The sequence below is a fragment of the Salvia hispanica genome, chromosome 2 (genome assembly GCF_023119035.1).
Source record: "Salvia hispanica cultivar TCC Black 2014 chromosome 2, UniMelb_Shisp_WGS_1.0, whole genome shotgun sequence".
NCBI classification, from domain to species: Eukaryota; Viridiplantae; Streptophyta; class Magnoliopsida; order Lamiales; family Lamiaceae; genus Salvia; species Salvia hispanica.
The window spans coordinates 26,819,676-26,829,985 of NC_062966.1; the positions used below are offsets into that span (position 1 = coordinate 26,819,676).

The 10,310-nt window shown below is 36.6% G+C and overlaps 1 protein-coding gene across 1 annotated transcript; it reads left to right on the forward strand.

Moving 5' to 3' along the window:
• The first annotated feature begins 7,733 nt into the window (after window positions 1-7,733).
• Window positions 7,734-9,555, forward strand: LOC125204683 (probable 2-oxoglutarate-dependent dioxygenase AOP1). Its single transcript, XM_048103391.1, has 3 exons — window positions 7,734-8,168; window positions 8,497-8,827; window positions 9,060-9,555. The coding sequence occupies exons 1-3, from the start codon at window positions 7,789-7,791 to the stop codon at window positions 9,309-9,311; spliced, it is 963 nt and encodes a 320-aa protein (XP_047959348.1). The 5' UTR covers window positions 7,734-7,788; the 3' UTR covers window positions 9,312-9,555.
• Window positions 9,556-10,310: the final 755 nt, after the last annotated feature.

The following is a 10,310-nucleotide window of genomic DNA, read 5'->3' on the forward strand; positions in this document are numbered from 1 at the left end:
TAACTCCGTTTGGGAGACACTTCCCCCGTCGACCCTAGCAAACATAAGTTGGGTCATGGCTCGGTGGAGGTACCGCAAAACCGGGATGCGGATTGAGGAAGACTTGGCGTAGCCCGCGGCATGCTCATGCTCATTTGTCATCGCACCCCAAACCTCATCAAAGTCGTACTCATTATCGGTCTCGGGGTCGGGGTCGAAGCAATGGAAGATTTCGCAAAGTTCCTCCATGGTGAGCGAGTGCCATCGGTTGCCTAGGCGGAAATCGATGCTAAGCGGGATGTTTTGCCGGCGATCCTTTGTGACCTTCAACGAGCTTAGGAACTCGAGAGTATACCTAAACGACGGCCACTTCCTCTCAAACATGTACCGAAGGCCATTCCCGTCACCTACATCACATAATGCCCAAAAGTCCTCCGCGATCCCCAAAGTTTGAAGAGGAAAATCATGGGGATACCGCGAAGACGCCGACTCTCGCATCGACAACTTCTTCCACATAGCCTTTTGCTCATCCGAGGCAAGGCTAACGCCGTAGTTTTTAGCGTTCTCGGGCTTTCCCTTTGATCCCATATTCCTACAAACGAGAAATATTACAATTAGAAAGTATACCAATAATGGGAAAATCAAAGGTTCCCCCAAACTTGCACTCTTATAATCAATACCTAAGGATCAACATGTAAGACATGTAAGTGCAAGCTTAGGTGTATAAAACTTCCTAGATGGTTGCGTGGAAACATATAGAAACATAATTATCCAAACTAGGAAACACAAATCCATCCCCTAATGTGAATTCATCCCCCATGCAGAGACGTATCAACAATAATTCAATATATATCAACAATCTCTATAGGATACTAAAATATTGCAATTCATGGAAGTAATAATAGCCTCACAATGCTATGAACATGATTGCAACATAAAAACAAGTAGAAACAAGAAGGAATCACTATTCACAAAGCTTCACAACTATCACCAAAACACAATATCACCATGGAAATTCACAAATAAGCATACACAATCATCCCCCATCATAAAATAAGAGTTTTCATCGAACAATTCATCCAAAACATGCTTAAATCCATGGAAGAAGTAGAACAAAACTCAGAAATTTAGTTAGGATGCATACCTTGTGTTGATTGAGAATTGAATGAAGAACTCTAAACTTGAAGAGAATTGAGAGAATTATGGTGTGGGTGTGTGAAATTGGTGATTTATAAAGGTGGGGGTTGTGTGCAAGGAAGGAATTTGAGAAGGAATGAGAAAAAGAATGGAAAACTTACCTTTTAAACTGCATTCCCGTCTTCTGAACTGCGCGCGGCGGGCCGCCGCACGAGTGTTCTAAAACAGCGATTTCTGGCGGGCCACCGCGGCCCATTCAGCGGTTCATCCAGCCCACCCTAAGCCTGCCCTAAGCCCATCCTATCCTGCACATGTGATAATACGTGTGGCGACCGCTGTGTTAAATGCGGCGACCGCCACGCGTTGAATTAATTTTTATTTTTTTTATTTTTTTTACAAAAACGAAAATGAAAAAAATAATAAAAATAAAAGAAAATAACTAAATCAACGAAAAATTGGGTTGCCTCCCAACAAGCGCTTTTGTTTTTAGTCGTTAGCTCGACTTGAAGTGACCCACTAATTGGGCGGATCAGCGACCCTAGTGTTGAAAATGGGCATAGGGAGCAACTTGGTCCCTAGCTTCTTCCACCACTTGTATTTTCCCTTATTTGTTTTGATAACATAAATCTCGGGGTCCTCCTTGGTTGCCTTCTTCCTCTTTTGCTTCTTTTTCTGCGGGATAGAGGTGGAGGGGTTAGTATCGTCCTTTTTGGGAGAACGTCTTACCTCGTTGACAATGTAGATAGTGGAGGTAGTAGGATCCTCCACTTCAAAGGGGTCTTGAGGTTTGGTCAAATCCGTGACCATGATTGCCCTACACTGCCGTTCCATCTTTGCCTGCTTTGCTTCCTCAAACTTGAGCATCTCGCTTTCGATCTTATAGGTGGATTGGCTATGGTTATCGCTAATTGTGATCTCGCCACGACCTACATCAATCAAAGCTTTGCAAGTAGCGAGAAAATCTCTCCCTAAGATTAGAGGGACATTCTTGTCTACTTTCATGTCAAGCACAATAAAATCGGCGGGAAAAATGAAATCATCTATTTTCACTAAGACATCCTCAATCATACCAAAAGTTTATATGGTCGAGTTATCGGCCAACTTGAGTGTTAGGTCTGAAGTTTTGAGTGGCCCAATGTTGAGCTTTTCGTAGTACTTTAGCGGCATGAGATTGATAGAAGATCCTAGATCGCATAGGGCCTTGTCAACCTTTCCTTCTCCAATCCGGCATCGGATAATGAATTGGCCCGGATCTCTCTGCTTCACTGCCTTCTCCTTTTGGATGATCTCGCTGCAATGATGTGGTAGCTTAAGGTCGGCTTTTGTCGGCTTTCTCTTTCTCATCACCGCCTCCCTTAGTAGCTTCGCATATTTAGGTATTTCCTGCAACGATTCAACTAGAGGAATGTTAGTATGAAATTTATAAAACATGTTCAAAAAATGTTTGAACTGCTCTTTGAGCTTAAACTTCCTCTTTGGCTGGAAAGGTAGCACGATCCCATAATGCCGCACGAGTTCTTGTTGAGCGGGTGCTTCCCGCCTTCTCTGTGGCGGCCCGCCGCGTAGTGTGCGGCGGTCCGCCGCCGGCTGGGCAGACTCCATTCTGGGCTTCAGTGGCGGTCCGCCGCGTGGTGTGCGGCGGTTCACCGGCGTCTGGGCAGTCCCCAGTTTTCTACTTTGCCACCCACTTTTTGTTGACGTCGTCCACTAGTGCGGTTGCCTTTGCCCTATCCTCATCCAATTTCTTTTGGATTTGCTCCATTTGTGTGTTGATGTTGGCTATGGCTGTTGAGATCGTGTTCATTCCCTGCTCGAGGTTGTTTATCCTAGCTTCGACCACTCCGATCTTGGTGTGTTTAACCTTCCTGTCTTGTGCGATTACTTCCATGATCCTTGTGATCCCTTGTTCATACTTTTCCTCCTTCTTGAGTGTCTCAACTACTCCTCCCTTGCTAACATTAAATCCTGCGGGGGGTTGCAAGTAATTATTGTTAGAATAAGAGATATTAGGGTGAGGTCGGTTTCCATTATAATTATTGAAATTACCGCCCCCTGGTTAGGGCGATAGATGTTGTTGTAATTTCTATTGGGGCCGCCTCCTTGCATGTAGTTGATTTCTTCCACTGTCGGGGTAGGAGTTTCAGGCTATCCCTAGAATCCTATGAGTTTAGTTACACATAATTGAATAAGCTAAAAACATAGATTGAAGGGAAGACAATTTGAACATAAAACTAAAGCAAATAAAAACCGTAGGTTGAATCCTTATCGTTCTTGATGTTCTTGAAATCCTTCTCCAACTCCTTTAACAAGTGAAGTACTCTAGCTCTTTATCTCTATGAAGTATTTTGCAAGTAGAAGCTCTCTCTTTTGATGAAGCTTGAGGTCTTATTTATAGGGAAAAGGCAATCCTTGTTGTAGACGGAAAAGATCTCCAAAATATGGTAAATCTTGGTGCAAATCTAGGGTTTCTCGAATTCGCCGCCTTTCTCCGGCTGGCCGCCTCACCTTGGCCGGCGGTCGCCGCGTTGGACTCCAGAGAGTCTTTTCCCTCGGCGGCGGACCACCGCACGACTTCCGGCGGTCGCCGGACGAGACTTCTCTTCCAAACGTATTTTTTGAGGCGGACCGCTGCATTGATCTGCCCGCCGGGTGCCGGCGGTCGCCGCACACATCCGCGGCGGTCGCCGGTCGCGATCTGACTCCAGATTTCCAGACTTTGCATTTTGGCTCCCTTTTTCGGCTCAATTATGCACGTTTATCTCAAAACACGTCAAAATACCAAAATGAAAAAAATATGCAAATAATGGACGTGTAGAGTGACTTTGACATCCAAAATGGACCAAATAATGACCTTAAAATAGTGCAAAATCCGAGCGTATCAGTGACTCGTCCTATCAAAGTAATAACTGTGCTAGGGTATTGTAGTTGGAATTTGTATAACCATAATTGTGAACGCACATCCCTAGAATTCTGTTATCTCTCATATTTTATCTTTGTGATTTAATTGCATTTAGTTGTTTGATTTCTTTTAATTGTTTTAGTTTTCAAAACTCCAAAATACTCTTGTTTCTCTAAATAGTATTTGACGCTTACTACATAATAGCCAGTTGAAACTATATTCTCCCTATTCGATATCCCGGTACTGACTTTAGCTATAATATTCCTACTATGTATACTTGCAGGTATTTATAGTGCTAAAAAATAGTGCATCAACAAGGCACCTCGAACGCCTCAATCAACGCTCAGATTATTTTCCCATACAGACAAGAACATAATCAACACATTGCATCAGCTCAATCATGTTAACGGTTTTGAGATTCTTACCAAAGATGGCTAAACTTGGATCCCTGCAGATCCAACAATACTCGATCCATTCGTTGTCATAGTTGGGACCACTTACCATGTTACTACTATCCTCGTTCACAAAAAAAATCTCTTATTTTTCCATCTTTTTACAACGTACTCAAAACTTGTATTTCCTTCACTTCACTAATTTCTCATTAAAATGCATATCGTCCACTGTTGAGACTATTTTTTCATGTATGGAGATCATAATTTTTTTTAAATAATTTTTTGACCTTTTCATTTGTAATGAATCTCGTATTTTACTTCACTGATACGCGTCATTTTCAGGCATGGACAAACGGGCGACTGTATGCTCCATTCCACAGGGTGGTGTTGAGCGGTGATGAAGAAGCTCGACACAAAATCGCATTGTTTTCATTTCCGAAAGAAGGGTGCGTGATTAAGGATCCGGAATAGTTGGTGAGTGAAGATTACCCTTTGCTCTACAAGCCTTTTGATTACAATCACTTCAATAATTTTACCCTCACAACGCTGGTAGGTCTTTGCCGGATCCTCTCAATGGGAGCCCAAATACCATGATTATCAACTTATATGTCTGCTTGTTTGGGTGTTTAATTTCTCATTAATTTATAGCTATTATAATAGAAGTTTCAGATGCTTCAAATAAATATAATAGATAAGCTCATTTCTGGGTTTTCTATGTTGGTTCTTTCCTGGATGCGAAAGAAGAGTTGAACCGCATATTAGATAGATAGTATATATATTTGGATTTTGTATTCAGTCATAATGTTGAAATACATCTTCTTACTCACCAACTCTCTATCCTCTAAAAAATTATTCTTACCATTATTTAGTTTTTGATATTTAGTAAAAATAAATATGAAAAGGTCCTTTGCTTCAAAAAATAAATAGCTTGATACAACATAAAGAATAATATACTTCATATTTTAATATTTCATTTATTTTTTAAAAAATAACAATTAATATGAAAAAAATACCTTTTATATATATAACTCTGTTTTTACTTTTAAATTAGTATCACACCCATATATATGGATACATGGATTAAGATATTTTTTAACATTGATATATATGACAGAATAAATTAATTAAATGATATTAGAAACATAATAAACATGAAACAATTAATAATGAAACAATATAAAAAATTATAATGTTCTTGATGCCACAATCAGTGGAATCACAACACCGCCATTTAAGCTGCAAAATTCTACATTGGATCATATGAGTTGAAAATTACATGGGCACATGCAAGTTGAACCCAAGATCAATATTATATTTTTATTTAATTGAAAAATTAGCAGATTAGTTATCCAACCTCTAATATAGCAATCAATGACACCAACATTCAAATTATAGATGTTTCTATAGCTTGATATAGATATGATAATGAAGAAAATTATATAATTAACAAACCAACGGAATTAAGTTTATAGTTATATGTGTGTCATGTAGTAATGATTATTGCAATACTCCAATTAGATCCTTGAATTTGGTGATGGATCGAGAAATGTTTTCTGGAGGGGCAGAATTTCTTTACCTTATGTATGTCTTTTGATATCTTCTCTAACTCGACCTGCTACCTTTAATTCTGAATACGACCCAAACCCGTTAACGATACGATATAATAAGGGTTGACACGATGCGAGAACGACCTGAACCCAATATTACACAATTAAAACTTGATATTACACAATTAATCCTAATTTTAAAGTTGATCTACATGATAAAAATCAATTTTACAAGATTTAATCCCGACAAAGTTTATTATTCAATCTGCCGGCCCAAACTTAATCAAAACTTCATCCCAACTCATAACTAGTATAGTCTAGCCCAAATAAGTATTAAATATAAATGCCCCTATACTTAGTTGAAACTACTAGAAGTAAGTAAAAATTCTTGTTCAATGAATGAAGCATGTGTTGAATTATTTCAAAACCTAGTGGAAGTAAGTAAAAACATACCGAAGTTTCAATGTACTACGTTCTGGAATAAAGTAATAAACCTACTACAATGAAGTAAAATGGGTTTGTAATGAAGACCGAAATAATTCACACATCAACGAATCTCATCACAAAAACTATATTCAATCAGGTACATCTAATGGCCCTAATTTGGTCTATAATTCGGTCTTTAAAATTAGTTCGTCATTAACCACAATTAAATAATACTATATTAGAATCAAACCCATATTAATGTGTATAATTAATTGCATAGACAAACCATTAACAACATGTAAACATTTGTCAATTGGCGGCGCATGCCCAGACCATTCTAGACCCAGGACCATGGCTAAAGCAGGCTAGATTGGGCTACATTTTCTTTCAATAAATTTAGACTCAATCTAGACCAAACTAGGTTGGGTAGTCCATAAATTAAATTATTGTTTTATCAATTTTTTTTAAATGTATTTTTGAATGTATTTTTATTAAATTGTAGTACTCCAAATTAAAAATTGTTTGATTTGAGAATTAAATCATGTATATTCCTACAATTTTCTAATTTTAATTGTATTTCATATATATTTGTTAGATGATTTTTGAATCACGTTAAATATTACTCCCTTCGTCCCATAACAATAGACACTTTTGGGATGATATGGGTTGATGCAAAATTGGTAAAATAAGAGAGAAATTGAGAGAGAAAGTTATTGGAGTATTCGTGGCAAATGAACTCCACTTCATTAGAGAAAAATGTCACCAAATATAAAAATGGACTATTTATATAAGACAAATGGAACATTAAATATGTATATTCAAATTTATCTTCTTATAATTATTTTAAAAGAAAAATCAATTGCATAGAGATGTTGAAAAATATATAAATAATGTGAGTGAATATAATTTAAAAAAGATTAAAATTAAAGTAAAAATAATTAAAATAGTAGTAGTAGTAGTATAGAGTTAGTTGTTGTAGATCATATTTGAGCCTATATTGGATTGGATTAGGTTATTTAGCTCCGTACTATGTTATCAAGTATTCATGCTTACCCATCCCTACAAAATGAGCTTTTTAATGAATAATTAAACAGCCAATTGTTTGGTTTCCAAGATAAAATAATACCAAGATATAACCTAAGATTGAGTTGTGAGATTATTTTAGTCCTAGGGGTTAGCTATGACTAATTATATCATGATCCATCTAGGATTGAGTTATGGAATTGAATCTCATGAACCAAACACACTACAAATTTAATCTCAGATATAATCTTACAAACCAATCAGAGCATAACCACAACCAAGATCTATAAATAGCCCTATAAGAGGGAATTTATACCATAACCACAACCAAGATCATTTGAGTTTTCCTACAAGAAGAGAGCTACCTAGGTTTTTATTCATAAAAATGAGTTTTGTAAGCTTGAAGCTCCCTTTGATTGATTTCAGCAACCTAGGAGAAAATGACTCTCCAAGGTGTGAATCAACCAAAACCCAAATTCGAGAAACCCTTCAAGAATATGGTTGTTTTGAAGCTACATTCAAAAACTTTATTCCTCTTGAGTTGAGGAAATCAGTTAGTGATGGGATTCGACAACTTTTCGATCTCCCTTTACCCATCAAACTACTCAACAAAAAATCATCCAAACCTTACAATATTGGCTATGTTGGCCATAACGATTACGGTCCACTCATGGAAAGTATGGGCATCGATGACGTTCTCTCGTCTCAAACAGTCGACACCTTCGCCAACCTCATGTGGCCTGATAAAGGCAATACCACTTTCAGGTTTAATCCCTTTTTGATTTAATTTATTAATATTACCATCTTGATGACCATTTTTAATACACGTGGATCTACTAAAAAGGTTAAGGTTGCTAACTTTTGATGAATTGCCTATTGAGATTCATATAATAGTTTCTCTTATGATACTTATGTACTAGTGTTCTACATAATTTCTCTTTTACATTAACTTTTGTTGAATATTGTTTGTGTTAATTTGCAAACATCAATTGGGGTGCATTATATTTTAAGTTTTCATCGAACATTAAATTTTGACTAAAAAAATTGTGCATTAAGACAGATTATTTCCTTCTTGATTGTACTACTGTAACAGCAAAGATCTACAATTATACTGTGAGAAACTGTCTGAACTGGACAAGATTGTGAGGCGGATGGTGTTAGAGAGTTTTGGACTGGAAAAATACATAGACGAACAAATCAACTCCACGGAATACCTTGTTGGTCTCCAGAAGTACGAGGCGCCTCGAACGCCTCACTCAACGCTTGGATTAAATTCCCATATGGACAAGAACATCATCACCATATTGCATCAGCTCAATCATGTTAACGGTTTGCAGATTCTTAACAAAGATGGCAAAACTTGGATCCCTGCATATCCAACGTCACTCGATTCATTCATTGTCATAGTCGGGACCGCTTTCCATGTATGTTACTACTATCCTCGTTTTTATAAAATAATCTTATTTTTCCATTTTTTTTCAACGTACTCAAAACATGTATTTCCTTCACTTCACTAATTTCTCATTAAAATACATATCATCTACTATTGAGACTATTTTTTCATGAATGTAGATCATAATTTTCTAAAATGATTTTTTGGCCTTTTCATTTGTAATGAATCTCGTTTTTTACTTCACCAATACGCATCATTTGCAGGCATGGACAAACGGGCGAATGTATGCTCCATTCCACAGGGTGGTGTTGAGCGGTGGTGAAGAAGCTCGACACAATATCGCATTGTTTTCATTTCCGAAAGAAGGGTGCGTACTTAAGGCTCCGGAAGAGTTGGTGAATGAAGATTACCCTATGCTCTACAAGCCTTTTGATTACTATCACTTCTATAATTTTACCCTCACAGATGCTGGTAGGGCTGTGTCGGATCCTCTCAAGGAATATTTGGGAGCCTAAATACCATGATTATCAACTTATATGTCTGCTTGTTTGGGTGTTTAATTTCTTGTTAATTTAAAGCTATTATAATAGAAGCTTCAGATGCTTCAAATACATGTAACAAATAAGCTCATTTCCGGGTTTTCTTTGTTGGTTCTTTCCCGTATCGCGAAAGAAGAGTGGAACCGCATATTAGATAGATAGTATATATTTGGAGTTTGTTTTCAGTCATAATGTTGAAATAAATCCTCTTACTCTCCAACTCTCTATCCTCTAAAAAATTATATTTAACATTGTTTAGTTTTTGATATTTTATAAATATATATATGAAAAGGTTCTTTGCTTCAAAAAATAAATAGCTTGATACAACAGAAAGAGTAATATACTTCATATTTTACTATTTCATTTATTTTGAAAAAAATCACAATTAATTTGAAAAAAACACCTTCTATATATATAACTCTATTTTTACTTTTAAACTAGTATCACACCCATATATATGGATACATGGATTATGATATTTTTTAACATTGATATATATCAAACAATTAATTAATTAAATGATATTAGAAACATAATAAAAGTGAAACAATTAATCATGAAACAATATCACAAATATGTTCCAATATTGATGCCACAATCAGTGGAATCACACCGCCATTTAAGCTGCAAAATTCTACATTGGACCATATGAGTTGAAAATTACATGGACACATGCAAGTTGAACCCGAGATCAATACTATATTTTTATTTAATTGGAAAATTAGCTGATTAGTTATCCACCCTCTAATATAGCAAGCAATGACACCACCATTCAAATTATAGATGTTTCTATAGCTTGATATACATATGATAATGAAGAAAAAAATTATATAATTAACAAACCAATGGAATTAAGTTTATAGTTATATGTCTGTCTTGTAGTAATGATTGCGGCAATACTCCAATCAGATCCTTGAATTTGGTGATGGATCGAGAAATGTTTTCTGGAGGGGCGGAATTTCTTTACCTTATGTA

Excerpts from the sequence above, each read along its gene's own strand:
- LOC125204683 (XM_048103391.1), top strand. The coding sequence starts at position 7,789 with ATGAGTTTTGTAAGCTTGAAGCTCCCTTTGATTGATTTCAGCAACCTA. Across the intron at positions 8,169-8,496 it reads AAAGGCAATACCACTTTCAG|CAAAGATCTACAATTATACT; the intron begins GTTTAATCCCTT and ends CTACTGTAACAG. Across the intron at positions 8,828-9,059 it reads TAGTCGGGACCGCTTTCCAT|GCATGGACAAACGGGCGAAT; the intron begins GTATGTTACTAC and ends CATCATTTGCAG.